The 26,934-nt window shown below is 36.7% G+C and overlaps 1 protein-coding gene across 2 annotated transcripts in view; it reads left to right on the top strand.

The window, feature by feature from the left end:
• Positions 1 to 26,934, top strand: part of THEMIS (thymocyte selection associated) — a 198,104-nt gene that overhangs the window by 29,674 nt on the left and 141,496 nt on the right. For both annotated transcript variants that reach the window (XM_043888562.1, XM_043888561.1), the window contains exon 2: positions 7,177 to 7,335. In XM_043888562.1, coding sequence (XP_043744497.1) covers positions 7,177 to 7,335 — 159 coding nt within the window. The remainder of the gene's footprint in view (positions 1 to 7,176; positions 7,336 to 26,934) is intronic.

The raw sequence follows: 26,934 nt of genomic DNA, 5'->3' as shown, positions 1-26,934 counted from the left end.
AGTTCAAAGTGTCTACGTTCAATTAGGTTCAAGCACTGTCTCGTACAACTCAGAAGAATATAATGTACAAATCAGAATGCCAATGTAATAGTTTGCAATTAGAACTATTACTGTCAAGTTGATTAAAATTCCTGTGTCTTTTAGTCAGGGCACTCAGGTCACTGGTGATATTGAGATAAATGAGCTAATAATACTGATTTTGTGTATTACATTATAACTTTCCCTTTTCTAGTATATTCAAAATTTTCTCTAACTCCCTGAGACTACATCCTGGTTTCCTGCACAGACTGACTTGGTCATATTTGTACTTAACAGTTTAGAGAAGTGCTTCTCAAACTACCTGCAGTGAAGGTCCAGTTTCTTTTCCCAATCCATTATAGATGGGTAATTTAATACAAATGAATTATTATAAAAATATAATAAAAATAAAGGTGTTTAAATTCAAGCATATATATCTTTATTACTTAATTCCATGGATATAAAGCAATTTCAAAATTCATATTTTATAAGTAAAATAGTTAATGAAGTATTCAGTGCTAATGAACTTAGGGAAAATTTATAATATAGTGAAATTTTATCTTGTATGCATGGAGTAAACACATTATAGTACATTGGAGCCCATGTATAAACAATTAAACCAATGTACTGATATTCATTAAGTGTGATATGGAGAACAAATTTATGATTTTAAATGGCTATGGAGAACTACAGCAGCTTTATTTAACATTTAGGATATAATACATAGGCAAATATATTGAAGTATATAAAATGTGCTTGAAATCAAGTCATTCCTAAGATAATAAACCAACTCTCAATGCAACATTGTTCATATAATTATATGAACATATGATTATAGCATTATTTATGATGTAATTTTGAGAATTAAAATCCGGGTAAAGCCAGGGGAATATTTGGTCAATAATAATATTGGGAGATACAGATCACTGATTTGCTCCATCATCATAGGGAAATGTTTCATAGATATGTAGGAGGGATACTCATTTCATACACCCTGAATCCCTTTGTTCTGATATTTGTTGCCACAAAGAGCCATGATGTTGACATATATAGTTACACCAACTTGCAAACCCTCTAAGCACAATTTTATTTAATCTACTAAATTGATTCTACCATTAAACAAATTTTAAATTTTTAGCTGGTGCATGACACTGTGAATCTTTCTCCATCAACTACTAAAACCTGATTGTCTAAATGCTGCATATTTCACTCAGAGTAGTTGAAAAGTTGGACATTTTCTGGCCTCACTATGATTTTAATCTGCTTTATTCACTCTTGGATTCCATTATTTTCAACCTATTGTGGTTTTCATTGCTTCCATGTTCAGACTTTTTAAGACTCACCAACATTCACTATAGTTTCTAGCATATTTCTGTCTTTAAACTTGATTTCTCAGTTAACAAACCAAAAATTCACCAGAAAAAAACCCCATGTTGGTAGAAGTAAGAGAGATTATGCCTTTGCTGTCTTTGGTGTCGGTCATCATTTGCCTTAATACCTGGTGCCACTGTTTTGCCCTCTTCATATTGATAGTTCGGCAGAAGGAATGAGAGTCTCTCTGACCTTGAAAGGTCATTTCTTATCAATATTCAGATATACCTCTCAGTGGTACACCTCTCAGATATACCTGATATCCAGCTGGTAGAATCCATCCCTAGTAAAGCTGCAAGCTTCTTTATTTGCAAACTACATTCATATATCAAGTTCATCTATTTTTAGATATATTCTTCATGTCGTGGGTGGGAATGACTTTGTCTATGCCATACGGGGGATGGAGACAGTCTCCTTATGGAAGACTGGCTATGTAAGAATAATAACAAAGAATAATCACAACTGTTTATGAGTAGAAATGATAAATCTCTACTGGCAAGCCCAATCTATAGATAGTGTCATATGATATCAGTCTGACTTTACAGAGTAAATTAAATCAAACTTAGACCATTTTATGAACCTCATCCTCAAGTCCAGCAATATAGAAATGATAAACATAATGGAAAAATAGAAAATTTAGCCCCAGAGATTCATATTGTAGAATTACTTGCCCTTAATGTTCGTTGTCTAGGGAATTCACAAGGTGACCAGCTAATCTCACATATGCTTGTACATTTGTTATTAGAGATATAACCCATGCCAAAGCCTTGGGTTAGCTATGTTTTAAACTGTTGATGGAGAAAGACTTCTACTCTATTCCCAGTAATTTGTTGTCATTTTACAGTATAGCTAAGTTATAATTTAACATTCACTATGGATCTAAATACTAATCAACAAAAAAGGTGCAATTATCTGTGCACATGTGAGGATTGGTATAAATATAGTTAAGATGGTGTCTTTTCTTTAGGAAGGCATAGCAAATTCTAATGTATATATATAATATCATTGGTCAGAAAATAATACCACAATCGCAGGCTGTGATAATGATCACATGCAAAGTACTATTAGAGAAAAGAATTAATTCTTACTTAGGTGGGAATAAAGGAAGGCTTTGAAGAAGACAATGAACATGAGCTAAATTTTTAGGATTGGTTGAACTTCAGCAGACTGATGATGGAATGAGTGGTTGGCATGGCAGGGCTGAGAAGTGATGGCAGGGGAATGGAGCGAATGAGTACATGCTGAGTAAAGGGCAAAAAGGCCTGTAATAAGCTTCCTCTTGCCTGACTGCCACACATTTTCAACTTTGTAAAAGAAAAGGAAGAAAATCTTTGGAACCATTTTTTTTTTTTCTGTGTGATCCCAACATTGCTTCTGTGGATTGTCAAATAAGGGATGGGCTCATAAAAGGATACTAATGTGTCATTTTTATTGAGCAAAGTAGCATTACAGAACAGTTGATTTCAAAGGCACATAACTCTCTCATTACAGCCTTCAGGGGCAATGTTTGATCACTGAAAACAGGCTGCTTTGTTCCAGCTTTCTCTGATGTTTGGCATTATCCTGAATACATATGCTCTGACTTGGAAAGAATCAGTCTGTAAAGATTTAATAGATTTGAGATTTGCATATTGAAAATGCATGTCTTGTGGTTAAAAATGAAATGAAAACTATTTTTATATCTATATACACACAACACATTATTCAGACACACATCTCAGCAATTTTTTGAAGGCAGTTAGGCATATTATAATGTGCTTGTTCTGAGATTATGAATGTTGGCTGTTTTTTAAATTAACCATTTTATATTTTCACTGAGGAAAAATGTATTTTAAGAGACATAATAATGGTAACAATGTACAAGAACTCTTCAAGTTTCAGGAGTTTGTGATTTGCTGTATTTCCTGTCACCTATCCTGGACATAACTTTCTAGAGTTGGGTATCACTGACTTCTCCCTTAATTAAAAATGAGTTCATAGCTTTCTTACTTAGAGAATATTGCAAGTCACAAAGAATTAAAGGCAAATATTAAAGATTAACATTCTCATGAGGTTCTTTTCCTTGCATGACTGAAAAAAAAGAGGCGGGGTTTCTTTTTTCAAAAGAAGAGGGATGATTAGAATGAGACCTGAAGTAGCAAAAGGTTTTTGTATGGTGACAAAAACTCACAATTTTCTCTTAGATTTTGACTTCTGTCCCCTGTGAGTTGATATGTAATCTCACATAAGCTCATCTTTTAATTCTGAATTCCAGTGGAACCTTTGAAAAAGAGCTGGCATTCCAAGTGAGTCAGTCTGCTGTACATTACATCTACAATTAGACATTCATTGCGCTGAAATTAAGCCAAACAGACTTCTGCTGAAATGGGAAAGATCAAATTACATTCTATTTCATGTGACAAAACTCTCACCGTGTCACTTTGCTCTTTTAAATCCTTCCCTTTCCTAATCCCCACTGACACAGCCTCAGTGATGCTGAATGCTTCCTCTACCTGACGTCCTTCTCTCTGCTGAGTTTTGCTACAACCTCAGAACAGAGACTATTTCAGTTATACATTTGCTGTCTAGACCAGTGCTTTCCAGACCTTAATGTACTTATGAATCATCTGGGGATCTTGTTAAAAATGCAGGTTCTGATTCAGCAGGTCTGGGGTCTGGCTAAGATCCTAACAAGCTCCCAGGTGATGCAGCAGTCCACACTTTGGATATGCCTAGATATGTATGACCTCTCATTAACTTGGTATTAGTTCCTGAACCCTGAAAACTGAAAATGTAAATTCTCTGACTCTGAGGTTGCTTTAGACTAATTGTTTTGTTGTTGTTGTCTACCGGTAATTTTATAAACACACTGCATGATCTGGATTCCCTCTAATTCTCCCATCTCCTTTCTTACCAGTTCCTACTTCTTACTTATGTTTGAGACATAAAATATTATGTGAAGTTTCCAGACTGTATCAGACTCTTTCACACTTCACTGCCTTTTCAAATACTATATCCTCTCCTGCCTTAACATCTTGTGAGGTTTCCTTTAAAACTCAGCTAGGCTGTTGTCTCCTCCATAATTCTTTCTCTAAGCTCTCTACCATGTAATTGCTTAGTTAAATGTTGCCAATTTACTCCCACAATGCCCTGTATTTTCTGTGTTATAGCATTCTCATAATCTGCTGCAATTGTTTGCTTACTTGTCTCCTCTTCAAAACAGTGCTTCTATGGAGAAAACATATGCATGGGACCTCTAATGCATGCATGGGTTCTCAGCTGCTTCAGCCATGTTTGACTCTTTGTGACCCTATGGACTGTAAGCCACCGTCTCCTCTGTCCATGGCATTATCCCAGCAAGAATACTGGAGTGGATTGCCATTTCTTCCTCCAGGGGATCTTTCTGACTCAGAGATCAAACCCATGTCTCCTGCAGCTCCTGCATTGACAAAGGAACTCTTTACCACTGAGCCACCTGGGAAGCCTCTATATCTCTAATTACAATGTCAATTAGATTACTGCCAATTAAATGCCAAATTAAATTACTGCCAATTACAATGTCTGACACATAGTAAGTGTTCATTAAAGATTGCTCAATCAGTGAGGAAGGGCGGTTGATGTGTTGGTAGATACACAGTAATATAATGCAGCTTTTTTTCATGAAGCTTAAAATTAAATTGGGAGTAATAGAAACTAAAGTCATAAAAAGTTAAGTACAGGATGAGATAATACTGTAAAAGTAAAATGCTACTGTGAGATTAATTGCCAAATGAGAATCAGAAAATAACTATTCTGAGCTCACTGGAAGAAAATGTCACTGTGGATTTATTATTATTTAATATCCCAGTGTGTTCCATGAGGGATTTGAGATGGCCAACAACACAACGTATTGAAGTTAATGAAAAGTAATGAACATATGTGTATGTAGTTAAGGGAATAGTGTGAGAAAAGAAGCAAGGTTTAGACGTATACGAGGAGCGCATACACTAGCTTACCTGCAAAAATGACCCTCATTTTTGGACCATAAGATTGGTGTGCTAGATTTCATTTCCACTCTGCCTGGAAGGCTGACTCCTGTGGAGTCAGCAGCTCACTGTCCTCTAGCTTCTGGCCGAACTGGGGTGCACTGGCTTATGATCCAATGGAGAAAGAGTGGGATCAGGACATTTATGTTCTTGTATTTCCTAGAACTGGCTGTGCCTGTGTGTAAATTGCCGCTTTGTTAAAAACCTCCTTGCTGTTGTTCAGTCGCCCAGTTGTGTCTGACCCTTTGCCACCCCATGGACACAGCACACCAGGCCTCTCCGTCCCTCACCGTCTCCCGAAGTTTGCCCAAGTTCATGTCCATTGCAACAGTGTCCATTGCCCAAGTTCATGTCTATTGCATCCATTGCACACATCAGTCATGCTGTGTAAGGCCACCCAAGAAGGACAGGGTCATAGTAGAGAGTTCCAACAAAACGTGAGCCACTGGAGGAGGGAATGGCAGACCACCCCAGAATACTTGCTGTGAGAACCTCATGAATTGTATAAAACCTCCTTAAATCATTCTGATTTGCATATGTCCCCTGCTCCCTGTTGAGACTGATACAATCACAGAACTGTTTAAAGCTAGATTAAATGCCATTTCCTTCTGCAGAGGATCTTCTTGATCCAAGGATTGAACCTGGGTCTCCTGCATTGCAGGCAGATTCTTTACAGTTTGAGCTACAGGATAGACCTAGATTAAATGCTGGGCTTAATAGCTTTCATGATAACCATTAATGCTGTAAAAATGTTTTAGATACCTGCTATACCTGTGAGGAGGGGTCTCAGCAGAGAAAAATTCAGAAAACCAACCAACTAACCTAAAACTGTATGCTCTTATTGTTCGTATTTTAATGTAGTAAAGAGGGTTTAAATCATATTGGAGGTAAGAAAATTGATATATTTACAAATACCACAGTTCTGCAATGTTTATTTATATCAACCTCTAGTTTCCTGTTTTATTGTAAAGTGACAGTAGCACAGAGATGTAGTTTGGGGGTTGTTTCCTTTCTATTGAGGGTAGGTTATCCAGAACTTTTGCTTCTCCTGTTTCCTGTTGCTCATCTTTTAGTTTCACTGTTCAATGTTTTTCTACCAGGAGATATAAAAGAAAAATTAAAGAGATGAGAAATTCAGCATTGACGTCTATGGTAAAAGGTCTGTTAGGAAGGAGACTGAAATCCTGAACTAAAATGAAGTTTTTCAGTTTCTCTGGACTGGTCTGCCCCCTGTTGCCATCAGATATTGAGAATTGTTTTCAGCTTGTCAAAAACAAGAGAAAAAGTGGGCAAAATGTTATATTCATGATGATGAAAAGAACTAGGTATTTTAAATGGACGCAATGCTCTTAATATGAAGCCCAGGTATACAAATCCTCTGTCTTTGGAGGTTAGATGGTATTACAACCTTGTTTGCAGTATTAACTTAGATCATTATTGACTCATGTGGGTTTCACTCTGTGACCTAGCGAAAAAAGATCATAAATTCCAGCAGGGGAAGACATGGCTGAGCTTGACCTTGGAAAGATGAGCTAAAGGTACTGAAGAAACCATAAATTCAATTTACAATAATAGCAAAAATAAGATTGCTTACACTTTGCCCAGTGGATGAAGTGAAAAATCTAATATTTTTCCTAGTACATGCTGTACATTTTGCCAAGCTTGATTAAATTCCTGTTTAGCAGATGTCTAAGAGAAGAACTGAATAAAAATGCTTCGTATGAGACTTTTGACTCCTACTTTGGTCTTCATTATTGAATTCTCTTTTTCTTCTTCTTTTCAGGTTCTATTTATGAAATGTTTGGAGATGAGTGCTGTTTGTCAACAGGGGAAGTGATTAAAATTACTGACCTCAAAATTAAGAAAATCATGGCTGAAATTTGTGAGCAGGTTGAAGGTTGTGTGTCTCCAAAATCATTTGAACTGCCTATGAATTTTCCAGGTACAGTATTTTGCAACAATTTCTCATTTGTAAAACTGTATTGTTAAATGTTATATAATTTCTATAACTGAAAACAATGAAAAAATGGTATTTTTTGTTTTATTCTAGGGTAGTGGGTGAAAAACTCGAGTCTTAAAGCTCAGTGATTTTTAAGGACTAATAGAAGGCAAATATTCTCACCTTTTCAGTAAACATATTTTACTTAGGAATTAATATTTTCTGCTACGAGATATTTGTGAGTTCAACTATATGCACCATTAGCTGTGCTAGGTAGTAGGAATGAAGAAATTAAAGATGTATTTTCATAATTTATGTAGAACTAATTAATCTTTCTTAAACATATTTGCACTCCTTATTCCTAACTCCCTGGATTACTGCTAACCTTCATTTGCTGGCCTCACTGACAAAGCTTGGCTACTCTTCTTTGTCTAGTTAACGCTATCTTCAAAAATTATCTCAGATATTATGTCTCCTAGGAAACTTTTGCTGACTTTATAATTCAATCTAGATATCACTCTTTTATGTTACCATAGTATCTTGGGCACCATACTATACACGTTATTGGATAGTAATTAGTGATTTCTTTATTTGTCTTATTCTTTAGAACAGAGTTGGCAGGTTTTTTTTTTTTTTTTATAAAGGACCAGGAGGTAAATATTTAAGACTTCACTTGCCAAATGGTCTTCATAACAACTACTCCACTCTGATGTTGTTACATGAAAGTCGCTATAGACACTACTTGAACCAGTGAACGTGGTTGTGGTTCCATAGAAATTTATTTCAAAATCAGGGGGTTGGCAGATTTTGACCTGTGAACTATAGTTTGGTGAACTCTGCCTGAGAAAAAAACCCATACAGGAGACATCAGAGACATAGGTTTGATCCCTGGGTTGGGAAGACCCCTGGAGGAGGTCATGGCAAAACACTCCAGTATTCTTGCCTGGAGAATCCCATGGACAGAGAAGCCTGGTGGACTACCGTCCATAGGGTCTCAGAGTTGGACACAACTGAAAAGACTTGGCATGCATGCACGCAATGTGGCAGTGAGGTGTGGCAGGGGTGGAAACGTTCACTAGTCCTGTGATTATGTTATAATATTTTTGTGAACTTGTGCCTCTGAATTGTGAACTTCACGAGTGCTTCTTGGTCCTGTTCCCCGCATCCTTAGTTGGGGCAGTATGGCTAGAGTGGGTTGGAGTTGGGTATTTCCCTTCTCCGTCGTGGAGGACCAGTGCAGGCCAAAGCTGGGTATTTCCCTTTCCCCAAGTGGAAAGGCGAGAGTGGGCTTTGTTGTGTATTTTCCCGAAGTGGAAGGCTAGAGTGGGTGTTAGCTGTGTATTTTCATCCCTCCGAGTCAATGAGTCTTGATAAAGCACTGATTAAGAACAGAATGCTCTGGCCTGTTTCAAAACGGGTTTTTCTACCTTCCCTCTATGAGAAGCATGAGGGGATTTTTCTTTGATGAACACTGTGAGAGCTAGGTTGAGTTTTTGGTGGTAGAACTTAAAAAACTGTGGTCCCTCCCTATGACTAGATCTCCCTTGAGGTTTTTTACAGTCACACTTGTCCACGTTAAGCCTCCAGCAATTTGTTGATTGCAGTTCAGATTTGTCTACGCTGGTACTGGCTTTTGCAGCAGCTTCTTCTCCAGTAAATTGTGATTCTTGGTACCTCCCTGTCTGTCCCTCCAGTTTTGGAGGCAGTATTTTGTCCTCTGATCTCACTTCTCTGATGTACCTAAGAACAATCATTGATTTTTTCAGTTTGTTCAGATTTCACTTTTCTTTAGGACAGAGGGATATCTTCCAAATTCCTTGTATGCCAGACTAGAAACAAGAAGTCTGGTGCTTTTTAAAAAAATATCTAAATATATGTGGGTATATTTAGTGGTTTTTTTTCAGTATTAGTCTGGGGATTACAATTAAAGTCTTAATTTTTAGCAATCTAGTTTGGATTAGCCAATCTAATTTCAACAGTATAAAAAATTTGGCTCCCATATAGATCTGTTTCTTAGTCCTTGGTTCAGTTCAGTTCAGTTCAGTCGCTCAGTCGTGTCCGACTCTTTGTGACCCCATGAACCGCAGCACGTCAAGTCTCCCTGTCCATCATCAACTCCCAGAGTTTACCCAAACTCATGTCCATTGAGTCGGTGATGCCATCCAGCCATCTCATCCTCTGTCGTCCCCTTCTTCTCCCACCTTCAATCTTTCCCAGCATCAGGGTCTTTTCAAATGAGTCACCTCTTTGCATCAGGTGGCCAAAGTATTTCAGTTTCAGCTTCAACATCAGTCCTTCCAATGAACACCCAGGATTGATCTCCTTTAGGATGGACTGGTTGGATCTCCTTGCAGTCCAAGGGACTCTCAAGAGTCTTCTCCAACACCACAGTTCAAAAGCATCAGTTCTTCAGTGCTCAGCTTTCTTCACAGTCCAACTCTCACATCCATACATGACTACTGGAAAAACCATAGCCTTGACTAGATGGACCTTTGTGGACAAAGCAATGTCTCTGCTTTTTAATGTGCTATCTAGGTTGGTCATAACTTTCCTTCCAAGGAGCAAGAGTCTTTTAATTTCATGTCTGCAATCACCATCTACAGTGATTTTGGAGGCCCCCAAAATAAAGTCAACCACTGTTTCCACTGTTTCCCCATCTATTTGCCATAAAGTGATGGGACCAGATGCCATGATCTTAGTTTTCTGAATGTTAAGCTTTAAGTCAACTTTTTCACTCTCCTCTTTCACTTTCATCAAGAGGTTCTTTAGTTCTTCTTCACTTTCTCCTATAAGGATGGTGTCATCTGCGTATCTGAGGTTATTGATATTTCTCCTGGCAATCTTGATTCCAGCTTGTGCTTCTTCCAGCCCAGAGTTTCTCATGATGTACTCTGCATATTGGGTTTTTATTATTATAAAAATCACATCTATATACATTGTGTGCCCATCAGCACAGATCTGTAACTTTTTTATGCAGCTTTTAAAAAAAAATAAGCTAGGAGAAAAATGAAAGCAAAGCATACATTTAAATGTCTTTTACTTTCGTAGTTACCTTTATTGATAACTCTTATTTCGTCACATACGATAGAGTCACTGATTTGTATCCTCTCATGTTAGCCTAAAGGACCCCCTTGAGTGTTTTCTTGTTTGGAAGGTTTAGTAATGATGAATTCTCTCAATGTTTGTTTATCTGGAAATGTCTTAATAGTTTCTTTATTTTTACAGGATTTTTTTTTTCTGGACAGAGAATTTTTGGTTGATAGCCCTTTTCATTCAGCACTTTAAGTATGTCATCCCAGTGATTTCTGTCCTCCATGGTTTCTAGCAGAAATTAGCTTTTAATCTTATGAGATACCCTTGTACATGATGAATCTTTTCTTTTCTCCTCCCCCCCCACCTCAAATTCTCTATGTGTTTTTACTTTTCAACAGTTTACTTACGATGTGTCTAGCCATGGATCTCTGAGTTTATTCTGCCTGGAGTATGTTGAGCTTCTTAAGTGTGTAGATTAATGTTTTTCATCAAATTTTGGAAGTTTTTGCCATTATTTCCTCAAATATTATTTCTACACTTTTTTCTCTTTCTTCTGAGGTGTTCATTCTTCACATATTAATACGCTTGATGGTGTCTCGCAGGTCTTTGAAGCTCTGTTCGTTTTCTTCATATTTTTTGTTTCTTAGAATGAATAATCTCAGTTTACCTACTTTCGAATTTGACTTATATTCTCTATTTGCTAAGACTTGATTTCATACTTCCTTTTCATCCTATGGACAGTTTCTTTTGGTTCTTTGAATATTTTTAACATAGCTGTTTGAATTCTTTCTCTAGGAATTCTAGTGTCTAGGCTTCCTCAGAAACAGTTTCTGTTGATTGAATTTTTTTCCCTTGCTTATGAGCCAGACACTTGTTCTTTTGCCTGTCTTGCAATTTAATGTCTAATATTGCATATTTTCAACAATATAATGTATCAACTCTAGAAGTTGGATTCTCTTCCCTCCTCAGGGCTTCTTATTGCTGATTATTTAGTGATTCTTCTGAATTAAGTCTGTAAAGTTTACATTCTTTGTTACATACAGCCATTGAAATCTCCGCTATAGAAGTCATTGCTTGGTGGGCAATGAAAGTCTGAACAGAGATTTCCTTAAACAACTGGAACCAAGATGTTTCCCAGTCTTTGAAGAGATTCTGTGTTCATTTGGAGCTTGCCTTCAAACACTCAACCAAGCAGTTGAAAACTCTTGCTTAGCTTTTATTTCCTGCTCACATAAAGCTTCAAAGTCAACCAGAATTGAGAGTTTATGAACTTGTCAGGTCTTTCTTGAGCATGCACATAGTTTTGGGCATGTGCAAGGTCACATACATTTATGTGGTCCTCTAGATTTCCAGCAATGTGTTGGAACTTCTCAGTGTCCTTACGGACATCTCATTCCTGAGCTTTTCATTTTAGGCTTTTTGTTTAACCCTCCCCCTCCCCAACTGTTACACCCCACAGAAATTAAATAATTGCCTTTCATTGTTTTTGACAAATGCCCTGAGAAAAAGTCTCTCCCCCTTCAATGAACTCAAAATAGACCAAATAGAGACAGCATTACAAACACAAGCTTCCCCAGAGTCACCAGACATGTCAAATAATGAGTTTTTTTGAGAATGAGCTTTGAAGGAACTCCAGCTTCTGCCCCATCTTATAACTGCTGGCTTTGCTATGATCATAGGCTGTTGGTTTTCAAGCTACCATGAAGTTGAAGAGGGTAGAAAGAGTGGGAATACAAGCAAGTTAAAATGCCACAAAGTTTACTGTTCTTAAAAAGATTCAGCTCGTAATATTTTTTCATTAATAAATTTTCTCCAGATTGCTGTAATTCTTTGGTTAATTTCCAGAGTTCTGAAAAAATTAATCCTGGTGATTTTTAAAAACCAGTTTCTCTATTGCTTTTATGGAGGAAACAATTTTCAAAGACCCTTATTCCACCATCTCTTTGACATCATCTACTCTTCTGTATTGAAGTAAAGTATACAAATGTAGAGTCTTAATTTCTGGTTGATAATCCAAAAGTTTTGATGAAGATGACCATAGCTTTGACAATGGTATGCATGGTACCTTTTCTTTGCAAATAAAGATGCTCTACTGAAGAAAGATATACAGCTTTTAATCAGTAAATATAGCTGCATAGATGCAACTCCAGCAAATGAAAGCTCAAGCAACAATTAAGAAAGAAAAGCTCTGTAGTCAGTTGTCAAGGACTCTTTAAGGGAATGAACTGGAAGCTGATTTTTTGCTAAACGGGAGTGGGAAATTAAGCTTGCAATATACATAGCTGATTGCATCATATATTTTAATATTATGTTTCTAGATATATCTATTATGTTACCTAAAAAATCTTCAATATAGTGAAAGAAATAAAAAGCAATCACTTCAATTGTTTATGGAAATAAACATCTTGTATTAGAAGCATTATTTGTTATTTTAGAAGACATCCCACTTGGTTAAGTCGTTTTATGAGCTAGAAAACATGCCATTCTTGCCAAATACAACAAAAATATATTCTGATATTTGGCAGTTGATTGCATTCTCCACATAGATCAGTAAATCATGTAATGTTTGGGTTATAGTAAAGTTCCAAATTTCTGGATTACTTCTTGGAAATATTTGTTTCTCCTTCATAGTGTTATTAAGCATGTATAATAAATGCTTTCTCTTTAGACATAAGAAGTATCCTAAGTTTCAGCATACGTTTTTTTTTTTTTTTTCAGATGGACAAAGTTTATTTCCAAGCAGCAAACTTACATAATATCTCTAAACCATATGTTCAAGAAAGGCTGTGGTTGAATCTGTAAAATCACCATAAAATTACATGGTTAGATTGAAGACATTTTTCTGTTTGAATTTTTAGATCATATTTTACGAATTTTATAATTGTGGAGGAATACTGTTGTGGAGGTGTGTGGGAAGTGTGGTAGTAGAACTTAGGTATGGAACATTGCCTACTACCCTACAGTCTATCCTGCCCACATCACAGTCTCAGAGAATCCTAATGATGTGTCAGACACTGTTCTAAATTCTTATACATGTAAAACTCCTCTAAACACTTTTATGTATATATGGATTACTAATTGAATTCACATTTTACATATGAGAAAACAGTTACAGAAAGGCCAAGTAACTTGCTCAAGATCACATAGTTACGTAAGTGGTTATGTTAAATCTACCTTGGTGGTGGTGGTTTATTGCTAGGTCATAACTGACTCTTGTGACCCCATGGGCGGAAGCCCGCCAGGCTCCTCTGATTTCCCAGGCAAGAATACTGGAGTGGGTTGCCTTTTCCTTCTCCAGGGGGTTGTCCTGACCCAGGAATTGAACCTGTGTCTTCTGCATTGTAGGGGGTCTCCTTCACTGCAGGCGGATTGTTTATCACTGACCCACTAGGGAAGCCCCTAAATCTACACCAGCACTGTCCAATAGACGTTTAATATGCTTATTCTTGTTTATTCATCAAACATTTATGTGGCTATCCCAGAAAGCTTCATTTCTTCTACTCGTGGGTTTCTCCTGAGTGATCTAAGCAAGCCCCAAATGGAAATCATAGTCTTCTATAACCTAATCTCCGAAGTGACACACCATCACTTCTGCTATATTTTTTGATCACACAGGCGAATGCTGGTGATCTGGGAGGGGACTGCACAAAGAAGTGACAACCAGGATGTAGGGCAGGAATCACTGGGGCCTATCTTGGAGGTTACCAAACACAGATACTCTTAAAAGTTAAAAAAAAAAAGTGAATTAATTTTACAAATATATTTTATTTAAAACTACGTGTCTAAAATATTGGGGCATCCCTGGTGGCTCAGATGGTAAAGAATCTGCCTGCAATGCAGGAGTCTTGGGTTCAATCCCTGGGTCAGGAAGATGCCCCAGAGAAGGGAATGGCTATCCACTCCAGTATTCTTGCCTGGAGAATTCCATGGACAGAAGAGCCTGGCAGGCTGCAGTCTGTGGGGTCATAAAGAGTTGGACATGGCTGAGCGACTAATACACTTTCTCTTTCATCTAAAATAATATTCTTTTAATATCTAATCAGTATAAAATTATTGAGATATTTCATATTACTTTCACGTCAAGCATGTATTTTTAATGTGTTATAACCCAGCATGTATTTTCCACTTATAGCACATATCAAGTCTGGCCATACAAATTTCAAGTGGCCATATTTCAAACGCTCAATACAGAGCTTCAGCTGTGGTACTGTATTGGAGAGCTGCAGGATAGATCCAAACCATTCCAGAGTCTGTGCTCGGGGGCACTTCTTTCTTAATCATAGAAAAGAGTAAGGTGGTCTTTTTGTCAGCCAGCATCAGTGTTATAATGAGGATCCACAAACAAAATAAAAAATTAAGAAAACACAAAAAAGAACAAAAATTAAACAAAAAATTATGAGGATCGACAAATCCCCCAGATATGTGGCCTTCTTTCTAACTTTTCTGTTATATGCAGTAAGTTTTGTAATGTTAAATCTCAATTAATGCTACTCCTAAATAACATAAAATAGGAATTTTTAAATGAATGTTAGAAAATTTATTAACTGTAAAATTTCTTTCAGATGTTTAATGGACCTGAGTCATGCTTTAAAGACAAACTTTAGGCAGTGCTTCCTACATAAATTAATTGCTACCAGATAAGTGGATAAATGGATTTCATTTGTCAAGAGGTCAAGCCATCTTTAAGTAGCCTTGTAGCTGCCAAGCTGACTTGCTACACTTCATAAATTGGATCAGTCATGAAACAATAAGCCCGTATGAATGCTACAGTTAATTTCTCATGGCACAGCTGATGGCTTGAGCATCATGCGTTAGTGGTTCCCCTTGAGTCCCATCTCCCATGGGGAAGATGGGACTGAGCCAGGTAGATGTCTAATGCACAGTGGAGGAACAGTGAGTTCAGGAAATCTCCAAAGTGTAATGGGTGCTTACCAACCTGCCATTCTTTGCCCTTGAAGAAAACATTGCCTTTATTACCTGGAATGTAAGAAAATCTCTTGGGAAAGAGGAGGGAGACTTTACGATTCTAGAATGTCTCTCAGGAGGGAGATGCTCTCTACTATTTCCATACAGGTCAGGAAACAAATCTTTTACCTCCAGTTTTAAGACATTGTGAAATGCTATGGAGAATTATCTTCCAACATATCCATATCACTTAACAGTAAAACTCTTTCCAAAATCATTTTAATTATAAATGTGAAAAGTGTAGGAAAGTAGTAATAATCAGTGACAAAACTGGATGAATAATAAAAGTATTTCTTCAAGAAATTGATTAAGGTTAAATGAGTAAAATTTATGAAACTTGCTCCTTTGTGCATGGACGCTAAAACATCTAATATATGAACATTTTTCAAAATGAATTTCTCATTGTTTTATTTGGGAAAATATATACTTAATTGATAGAAAATGTAACATTGCATTCAGTGGTGATTTATTATGTTTCATGTACCATTAGAATGATTAAATCTTTTATGTTTAGCCATTTTAAGATTGTAGCTATAATTTTTTACTATAATATCAGTTTATAAAGGGACCTGATAGGAAAATTGTGTGAAAATATTTAAAATATATTTAATAGCTTTATAATACATGAATAACATTTTGTCTTCATTTTTTAAATGACTTACATTGAAAGAAGCAATCTATAGAGCAGAATTTGCTGTTATTTTTACATCTGGATGTTATGATGACACATGATTCAGAAAAGCCCTAAGTAGGGCTCCCCGATTTCTGGATTATTTTCTATTCCAGGAATCACGGACCATTCTTCCAGGTTTTCTGGGTCAACTTCTCTTAAGGCGTTTCTTCCCCTCTGTGCTCACTTAAGCTAAAGAGGTTCATCTCTGTCTCTTATACAAAATATTTTCCTAGACTGGTCAGGAAAGGGATATTCTTCTTATACCACACAAGAAAATGTGAAGTCATCTAAACGCACAAAAATTCAGAATTTTACAATAATTTTTAGCTCCATTTTTTTTTTTGCCTGTGTTTTCTATTCTGTAGTGCATGATCAGATTTCTTTTCCTCATCTTTGGTTTTGAATAACTAAGATATATATTATCTGAAAGACAAATAGACCAGCAGTTCTAGCTCACAATGTTCTCTTTGCCCAGCTGTGTACCTCTTAGAATTAGACTGGAATTCTATCAAAAAGATGATTTTAAAATAGACTCTTTTATAACTGGCACTCTTCTGTAAGTTCTCATATTATTAATATTGTAAGCACTTCTGCCAAAAATCTATGTCATCACTTTTTGCTCTTACCACCTCCTTCTTTTTCATGAACAATTCCTTCAAAGCTCTTTATGGTGTTGCCTCAGCAGTACCAGCATGGACTCTCATGAGAGGAACCAGACTGTCCACCCAAATTGTCTACTCAGGCCTTCATTTCTTGAAGTGGATATTGCAAAAGAACATTACTATATTTATATTTAGTTATATATCAGAGATTCAGAGTTTCTGTCTTTGGATGAAAAGATTTTTAATAGGCTTTGTTTTTTAGAGCAATTTTAGGTTTTCATAACACATTTGACATGAAGTACAGAGATGTCCCATATACACCCTACCTCTGCATAGACCTAGCCTTGGCGATTTTAACATCTCCTCCCAGAGCGGTGCACTGGTTACAATGGGCACATCAGACTTGACACATCATGATCTCTGAGGTTTCTGGTTTACACTGTGCTTTACTCTCGGTGCTGTGTGTCCCATGGGCCTAAATAAATGATATGTATTCACCATTATGGGATCATATTAGAGTATTTTCACTGCCCAACAATCCTCTGTGTCTGGTCTCTTCATCTTCTCTTCCCCTAAATCTCTGGCAACCATTGGTCTTTTTGCTGTTTCTAAGCATGCTGTCTGCTCAGTCACTCAGTCATGTCCTACTCTTTGCAACCCCATGGACTATGGCCCACCAGGATCATCTCTCCATGGAATTTTCCAGGCAAGAATTCTGGAGTGGTTTGCCATTTCCTACTCCAGGCAATCTTCCCAATCCAGGGACTGAACTCGCATCTTGTGCATCTCCTGCATTGGCAGGTGGATTCTTTACCATTGCACAACCTGGGAAGCCCAAATGGAAATTAAAAAAAGGAATGGTGTGTGTGTGTCTGTGTCTGTGTGTGTGTGTGTGGGGTCTACTCAGTTGTGTCCGACTCTGTGACCTCATGGACTGTGACCTGCCAGGCTCTTCTGTCCATGGGATTTCCCAGGCAAGAATAATGGAGTGGGCTGCCATTTCCTACTCTTCCCAACCCAGAGATTGAACCCACTACTCCTGTGTCTCCTGCATTGGCAGGCAGATTCTTCACCACTGCACTGTATCCGTAGTTTTGCCTTTTCCAAAATATCATACAGTTGAAATAATAGACTATGTAGTCTTTTCAGATTGGCTTCTTTCACTTAGTAATATGCATTTGAGGTTCCTCTATGTCTTTTCATGTCTTTATAGCTCATTTCTCTTTAGCACTGAGTAATATTACATTGTCTGGTTGTACCATAGTTTATTTATCCATTCACTTATTGAAGGACATCTTAGATGCTTTTAAGTTTTGACAACCGTAAGTAAAGCTGCTATAAATGTCATGAGGGTTTTTGTAGGAACATAAGGAATACAACTTTTTAAAGTTATAAAATGTATTGATTTCTTCTAACTTTGCAGATGCCACATATATCTTGTAGAAAATTTAAAAAATGGAAGAAAATGCAAAGAAGTAAATGTAGAAAATGGAAGAAAATTCAGGGAGCTATAGTCTCATCACTAGAGCTATTTAGCATTAATATTTAGTGCATTCCCTTCCATTGTTTTCAAGTGCATTGTACACCTACACAGGTATAGGCACATGTTTTCATATGAAAAATAAACATATTTATGAGGACTTGCCAATGTCATTAAATATCCTTCAAAACATGATTTTTATTTTCTATATAATGGTCCATTATGTGGCTACACCATAATAAATCCATTCCAAACATGATCATTTATGCAATTTCATTAGAACAGTCTTCTAGCTAAAGTTTTGTCTGCACTTCTGATTATTATGATCATTTCATATACATAAAATTATGACTTCAAAAGTAAAAATGTTTTTAAAGTTTTGATGCATATTGCCAAATCACATTCAATAAAACTGCTGCCAATTACATTCCACTAGAAACTAATAAGAGGCCCAGTCTGACTGCTTTTTTGAAGTAGGGGAGTTGGTCTGTTACACTTAGCTTTTGATGATGAGGTTAATTTACATCTTTTTTCTAACATACTCTGTGCCTTTTTGCAGTACTTTATTGGGAAGATAGAGACAGTCATGTCTAGGATGCTAGACAATTGACATTTAAATCCCTGTCAATCAGATATAAACCATATGGAACTCCAGTTTGTTTATCTGCACTATCTAAAGTGATCATCAATAGCAAATCCAGTCTCTCTGATCTCTTCAGCAAGTTACTGTCAGGGCCAAACTCTGAACAGTCTGAACTAGTTCCAAAGGTATTAAACCTTGCCAGATAATCCAGTGCTCTAACGAGGCTCATCCCCAAAACTGCTCATGAGCTCTTGCTGACCAGGTACCAGGTCAGATCTTTTGTATGAGGTTCAGGAAAATTTTTCAGAATCAATCCAGTGGGAATTATGGTGGGATTCCCAACTGAAGAGCCAGTGCTGATTTCAGGTAGGATTTTCAAATTTATGTTATTCGAGTCAGTTTTTTGGTTGCCTACTAATATGGGATCAAAAGGATGTGCTTAGGAAGAAAATATTGCTTTATACATGCCTGTGAATTTAGGAAAAAAGTTTGGTTTTCTTTATTGTGCAAATCAAGTCTATTTAAATCATAAGCTCTGAAATCTATTTAGAACTTATGGTTACATTGGAAAACTATATCTCTTCCTAATTTGAATTTAATGTAAACTGATTTTTAATTGTTTTGTATAACCATGGATAGCAGATTTTTTTGAACACTGCATGGTAAAAATCAGCAAATATGTCAGACAAAGCACAGCATTAAAGGAAACACCACAGCATATGTTGACAGTTATAGAAGAATTGCTGCTGTTTTCACCCTTCACACCAGAATAATTTTTTCAATATTTACCTCCCATGTGTAGAGAGGGAAACATATGGGGCTTTACATAATCATAAGCATAAACAGGTGGCTACTTAGGTACATTTAATTTGCAAGCAACATCAATACTGAACAACGCAATTAGCACCACATGGCTCCCAAACTCTTCCCATTAGCAAAATTAAGATCATTAAAATAGAGGAAGGGTATACTCCTCCCTCAATTGGCTTCAACTACCCTTCAGAGCCATGAATAAAACACATTTTCAAAAATGCCTTGGCATTTTGCTGCTTCTTTTGTTTAAGGGAACTTCAGCAACTGTGTATAATGTATACCTTATGAATAGCTACAACCAGCACAATATTTACATTTAAAATGTGCTTACATCTCCCTATAATCAGCTTATTATGAGCATAATATTATGATGGTTAAATTCTAAGCAAATTTATCGAAGCACGGAGTCAGACAGACTCCTCAAAGCCACCTGGAAATATTTCCCCAAAGGCAGTCCAGCTAAAGAAGTCACCTGAGGCTCTTTTCCATAATCAAACACTCTGGCATAATCTATAATGGTTGCTGGGAATTATTTTTGCTCAGTCTGTGTCACATACTACTGAATCGTGGATTCTACATATTTTGTCTCATCTAATTTGATCCAAACTGGAATATCTAGTGTGTACTCTTTGGCCCTATAAGTGTTCGTCCCTCTGATGTTATAACCATCCTACAATGGCTTAGAATTCCAGAGTGAAAGAAAATGCGGTGAAAGAATAGCTATTTTTTTTTTTTTTTGTATTTTCCTTTTTTGGTGCTTGCTATGTGTTAAATGCTATCTAAGTATGTTACATGTATTCTCACTTAATCATCAGAATGATTTTATGGGGAGGATGATACAATATTCTCCATTTTACAGAAAAGGAAATTATAACTCTGAGAATTTAAGTTCTCAACTTTACACAGTGGGGGAAGGACTGAGGTCAAAATTAAACTCCGTCTGTTTGAAGCAAAAATTCCTACTCTGACTACTTTACTTTACTATTGGAATAGTACTATGTTGCTGGCCCTGAAAATTCTAGTGCCTGAAGTCACCAAGGTCCAGAAATAGTAAATCTGTAATATTTCGACTATCCTCCTAATAAAGCCTTATGAGAGATTTGAGGGGACTAATTGTCTATGGGGGTTCTTTCCAGTCCTGATGCCTCTATGTGTAATCTATAATAAAAGGGGCAGTTCTCTGCAGAACTGCCAGAGTCCAGAGAACTGTGCTCTTGTCAAGATTCATGAAAAGAAAAGTTTCTCACATCTTCTCACTTCATCCTAGGTCTATTACTCATTCTCACTGCTTAGTAGAGAGAAAGTTTTGACATGAACAAGGATATATGGTACTTTTATTAATAAAGCCATGATTATAACAGAGTTTTAGGCATAGATATAAAATTATATCATTTGATTTTAAAATCTAACATTATTCACATGAATTATTTGCTAAATATCTCAAATGTGTTAGATATGCATAGTCCAACCTTTTAAGGACATAGTGGGAAAATAAGAGTTTTTTCATGCTGTGTTTGAACCACTGAGATAAAAATGAATCAAAAGTTTATGACTTATTATTTTTTACCCCAAGTAAAAGAACTATTAAAAACCATTAATAGCTATTATAGATAATTCTCATTTCATTATATGTGTAAAGACATTCAAACATAGGAATTCTACATCCTCACTTAGCATCTAACATTTAACAGACTTGGTCACCAGCTTATATATGTCTTCTTCCCTCCTAAATACCCCATTAAATTACTATGCAAAATTTTCTTTATGACCTTTGACTTTCCTTGCATTCCTCGTTGCTACTCTTAGAGACTTCTATCAAGATTGTTAGAATCTGTACATCTGTGTCTCTTTTTCTGTTTTGCATATAGGGTTATCGTTACCATCTTTCTAACAGACTTTTGGATTCTGTGGGAGAAGGCGAGGGTGGGATGTTTTGAGAGAACAGCATTGAAACATGTATATTATAAGGGTGAAACAGATCACCACCCCAGGTTGGATGCCTGAGACAAGTGCTCGGGCCTGGTGCGCTGGGAAGACCCAGAGGGATCGGGTGGAGAGGGAGGTGGGAGGGGGGATCGGGATGGGGAATACATGTAACTCCATGGCTGATTCATGTCAATGTATGACAAAAATCACTACAATATTGTAAAGTAATTAGCCTCCAACTAATAAAAATAAATGAGAAAAAATAAAGATTGTTAGAATCATTTATTAGTTGATGATTTTCAGTAATCCTATAATTGACTCTGAGAAATCTGAAAAAGTTTTTTACAGCTTGGATGTTGTTATTATTACATTTCATTACTTTGCCCAAGAATTTTGTGGGGTTTTTTGCTTTGATAGGGTATTTCATACATCTCATTAAATCCAAAATCAAGTAGAGATAATTGAGCTAAAATTTCTAGTCAAAATACCAGATTTGTGGTAGTCTTGAAGAAGTTAGTTTTTGTAGGATATGCTGACCTAAGAATTACCTTGGGAATATAACAAAATAATACAAAAATGCAGAATAAAAAACTTACATAAGCAAGTATAAAATAACAGGGATTCTTAAGAATTTGATTGCAAGACAAAGTGCCATTTTAAGAGGCAGAGGCATACCCTCACAAAAATCAGTGAAATACAGTTAGCTTTACTGGCAGAGAGACAAGACACAAGACAAAAAGTACATCATGTTTGTCTTTGTATGAAAAACACTTTGATTTCTCTCTAAATGTTCTTCTCCACATAGATCAGTCCATTGGAAATTTTTGAGCAGTATTTCAAATATATATGTATTTATTTAAAATTATGTGCTTGCATGTATATTTTCTGTATTGTTAACCTATATCTCAAAGGCTAATTTCTTTATGATGATAATGGATATAAATATACATTTCGACAACTTTAAAAGTATTAAAGAAGTTTCAGCCACCTTTCATATTTTATTAGTGTCATTGTTTTATTTCATAATATGGCTAAAGAAAAACTTGAGTGAGAGTAGAAATGTCAGCTTCGTCATTTTTTGCTCCTTGTTTGTGTTATATTAATTTTATTTTCAATACACAATTTTTTGCAAGAAGTGTGTGAAGTCATTTATCCATTTTGTGAAATTTATTTTATTTAAAAACTTTGATAATATATTCTGGAAACCCACTTAACATGGCCAGGTGGTCTGCAGCTCACTCAGAATACATGATCTAAGAGGCAGCACTGTCAACCCCTTCAGCTTGTGCTGGACTCCCGCGTCCTACACCTTCAGGCAAGTAGCCCCCTGACATATGAAGAGATGAGACCAGTGCCAAACGATGTCGTAAATATCAGTGAAGTTCACTTTCTCATCTTGCTTGTTCTAAGAAGTTCTAAGAATTTCTGCACCCAGAAGGAGAGTGAAAAGCTAGAAAAACAATTTATGGCTCCAAATAATAATGAAAGGTTTAAATGTGTAGCCTTGTGATTAAGCCCTTGAGCTTTAGAGACACAAAATCCTACTATGTATTTTATGTGCTGTGAGACGATAGAGAATTTATGGTATCTCTTCAGACTTTCTTGTGCTTATTTGTGAAGTGTTTGTTTTTTATTTCTAGCTACCTTATATTGTTATTCAGAAAACTGAATTCTATCATGCAGGTAAATGTCCAGCACATTCTAAGTTGCTAATCTTTTAATATCCTAATTTTGAAGGTATGAGAGGAAAATGAGAATTAGTTCATAAAGTTCACTCTAGGATTTGTTTTCTAAGAGTTGGAGGGATATGTTTGGTTGGAACTGTGAAAGCAAGTTAGAGATTCAGTTCAGTTCAGTTCAGTCGCTCAGTCGTGTCCGACTCATTGCAACCCCATGGACTGCAGCACCCCAGGCCTCCCTGTCCATCACCAACTCCGTGGTGGAGTTTACTCAAACTCACATCCATTGAGTCAGTGATGCCATCCAACCATCTCATCCTCTGTCTCCCCTTCTCCTCCCACCTTCAATCTTTCTCAGTATCAGGGTCTTTTCAAAAGAGTCAGTTCTTTGCATCAGGTAGCCAAAGTATTGGAGTTTCAGCTTCAATATCAGTTCTTCCAATAAATATTCAGGATTGATTTCCTTTAGGATGGACTGGTTGGATCTCCTTGCAGTCCAAGGGACTCTTAAGAGTCTTCTCCAAGACCACAGTTCGAAAGCATCAATTCTTCAGTGCTCAGCTTTCTTTATAGTCCAACTCTCACATACACGCATGATTATTGGAAAAACCATAGCCTTGACTAGACAGACCTTTGTTGACAAAGTAATGTCTCTGCTTTTTAATATGCTGTCTAGGTTGGTCATAACTTTTCTTCCGAGGAGTAAGTGTCTTTTAATTTCATGGCTGCAGTCACTATCTGCAGTGATTTTCGAGCCCCCCAAAATAAAGTCAGCCACTGTTTCCACTGTTTCCTCATCTATTTTCCATGAAATGATGGGACCAGATGCCATGATTCTGGTTTTCTGAATGTTGAGCTTTAAGCCAACTTTTTCACTCTCCTCTTTCACTTTCATCAAGAGGGTCTTTAATTCTTCTTCACTTTCTGGTTAAGGGTGGTGTCATCTGCATATCTGAGCTAGAGATTAGATGAGGAAAAAAGATTGGGAACTCTTCACAGTGATCTTATGTGAATACACAGTTGGAATATAAATAGTATTGTAATATACAGTTGGAAATTTTGTTTTTTAAAAAATGTCTCCCTATTTGTGTGAGAATTAATGAGGTAAAGGAAAAGTAGAAAAAAGTCTGATGAGTGTAAATTCTGCACAGTGAACCAGGAATTTATTTTAGCTCTTTTCATATTTGAGGGTCTGGGAAGGCTGATCAATGAAAAGCAAGGGTCTACTTGTAAGACCACATACATATTTTTGTGAACTGGAATAAATATGTTTTCATAGACAGCGTCCTTGTAAGTCCTTTGTGCAAAAGGGAGGTAGCCTGGTGTATAGGTAAGATTATGACATTTGGATTTCAAAGGTATGAGTTGAGATTCTACAGCCATGACTATGAAAATCATGACTTTTTATATTCCTTGGTAATATTTGTTTTACTGTTCTTAAAAGATTATAAATGATGCATATGAAAAAATTATTCAAATTTGTTACTTTTTTTTTTTATTAGTTGGAGGCTAATTACTTCACAACATTTCAGTGGGTTTTGTCATACATTGATATGAATCAGCCATAGATTTACACGTATTCCCCATCCCGATCCCCCCTCCCACCTCCCTTTCCACCCGATTCCTCCGGGTCTTCCCAGTGCACCAGGCCCGAGCACTTGTCTCATGCATCCCACCTGGGCTGGGGATCTGTTTCACCATAGATAGTATACATGCTGTTCTTTTGAAATATCCCACCCTCACCTTCTCCCACAGAGTTCAAAAGTCTGTTCTGTATTTCTGTGTCTCTTTTTCTGTTTTGCATATAGGGTTATCGTTACCATCTTTCTAAATTCCATATATATGTGTTAGTATGCTGTAATGTTCTTTATCTTTCTGGCTTACTTCACTCTGTATAATGGGCTCCAGTTTCATCCATCTCATTAGAACTGGTTCAAATGAATTCTTTTCAACGGCTGAGTAATATTCCATGGTGTATATGTACCACAGCTTCCTCATCCATTCATCTGCTGATGGGCATCTAGGTTGCTTCCATGTCCTGGCTATTATAAACAGTTCTGCAATGAACATTGGGGTGCACGTGTCTCTTTCAGATCTGGTTTCCTCAGTGTGTATGCCCAGAAGTGGGATTGCTGGGTCATATGGCAGTTCTATTTCCAGTTTTTTAAGAAATCTCCACACTGTTTTCCATAGCGGCTGTACTAGTTTGCATTCCCACCAACAGTGTAAGAGGGTTCCCTTTTCTCCACACCCTCTCCAGCATTTATTGCTTGTAGACTTTTGGATAGCAGCCATCCTGACTGGCATGTAATGGTACCTCATTGTGGTTTTGATTTGCATTTCTCTAATAATGAGTGATGTTGAGCATCTTTTCATGTGTTTGTTAGCCATCTGTATGTCTTCTTTGGAGAAATGTCTGTTTAGTTCTTTGGCCCATTTTTTGATTGTTTTTAAGCAGATTTCAGTTGTTACTATTACATAATAATGATTGTAGATCATCAATAGTTAGATAGAAATATAAACTTCCCCAAAGCCAGGATTAAGATCTCAAAGACTAAATTTACTTATTGGTTAATTTTCAACAGATCAGCTGATTACATTTCCTTATAATTTTTGTTTCTCAAGAGACACACTCCATCTGAGCAATTTCTCCTAAGTAAAAATAAGAGTAGTATGCTTTTTGCATGTGTGCTAAGTTGATTCAGTAGTGTACAACTCTTTGCAACCCTATGGACTGTAGCCCACCAGGCTCCTCTGTCCATGGGGATTCTCCAGTGGATGGCCTTCCCCTCCTCCGAAGGATCTTCCCACACCAGGGATTGAACTCATGTCTCTTGCATCTCCTGCATTGGCAGATGAGTTCTTTACCAGTAGTGCCTCCTGGGAAGCTCATCCATTTCAACAGGTGGTAATCAAATTTGGAATAGAAATCTATTTTCTTGCTGCTTTTTAACTTAAATTGTTAAGATTATATATTGGCTTCTTTTATTATCACTCTAATTATCACATAGCTCCTGAAATATGTTTTGTTTTGTGTTTTGAAAAACTAATAGATTATATTTTCTGGACTATAAAACTATATTGCTTTAGTTTATTATGAAATTATAGCTACAGTATGATATAATTCATATATATATATATATATGTATGTGTAGGGCTTCCCTCATAGTTCAGTTGGTAAAGAATCCACCTGCAATGCAGGAGGACCCCGGTTCAATTCCTGGGCCGGAAAGACCCACTGGAGAAGGGATAGGCTACCCACTCCAGTATTCTTGAGCTTCCTTTGTGGCTCAGCTGGTAAAGAATCTGCCTTCAATGTGGGAGACCTGGGTTCAATCCCTGGATTGGGACGATGCCCTGGAGAGGGGAAAGGCTATTCACTCCAGTATTCTGGCCTGGAGAATCCCATGGCCTGTATAGTCCATGGGGTTGCAAAGAGTCTCACATGACTGAGTGACTTTCACTTTCACTTTCATATGTATGTGTATAGATATATATTTCTATATGCTTGAAACTAGTTTATATGGCATTGAGTGGCTGTTTATAAGGACAGACTCTTTGGACTGGCTGCAATGATACATAAAGAAACAAGTTAATAAATATTTTTACTGTACTCTGCCACTTAGTATGCTAAACTGTGTCCCTAATCATCTTCTGAGGGAAAACACACAGATTTCTTAGATTTTTCTTGCAATAGAGACATCCAACAAGACAGCTCTGAAATGTGTGATTAACTTGAAATAATAGTGGCCCATAGGGTTTCAGGCTTTTCTACTTCATAACATTTTGGGTCTGTTATTACCTTAGGTGAACCCAATTCCCCAGGAAAGAAGATGCTGAATTAATTC

The sequence above is a fragment of the Cervus elaphus genome, chromosome 26 (genome assembly GCF_910594005.1).
Source record: "Cervus elaphus chromosome 26, mCerEla1.1, whole genome shotgun sequence".
Lineage (NCBI taxonomy): Eukaryota > Metazoa > Chordata > Mammalia > Artiodactyla > Cervidae > Cervus > Cervus elaphus.
This window is presented reverse-complemented; position numbering and strand designations above follow the sequence as displayed.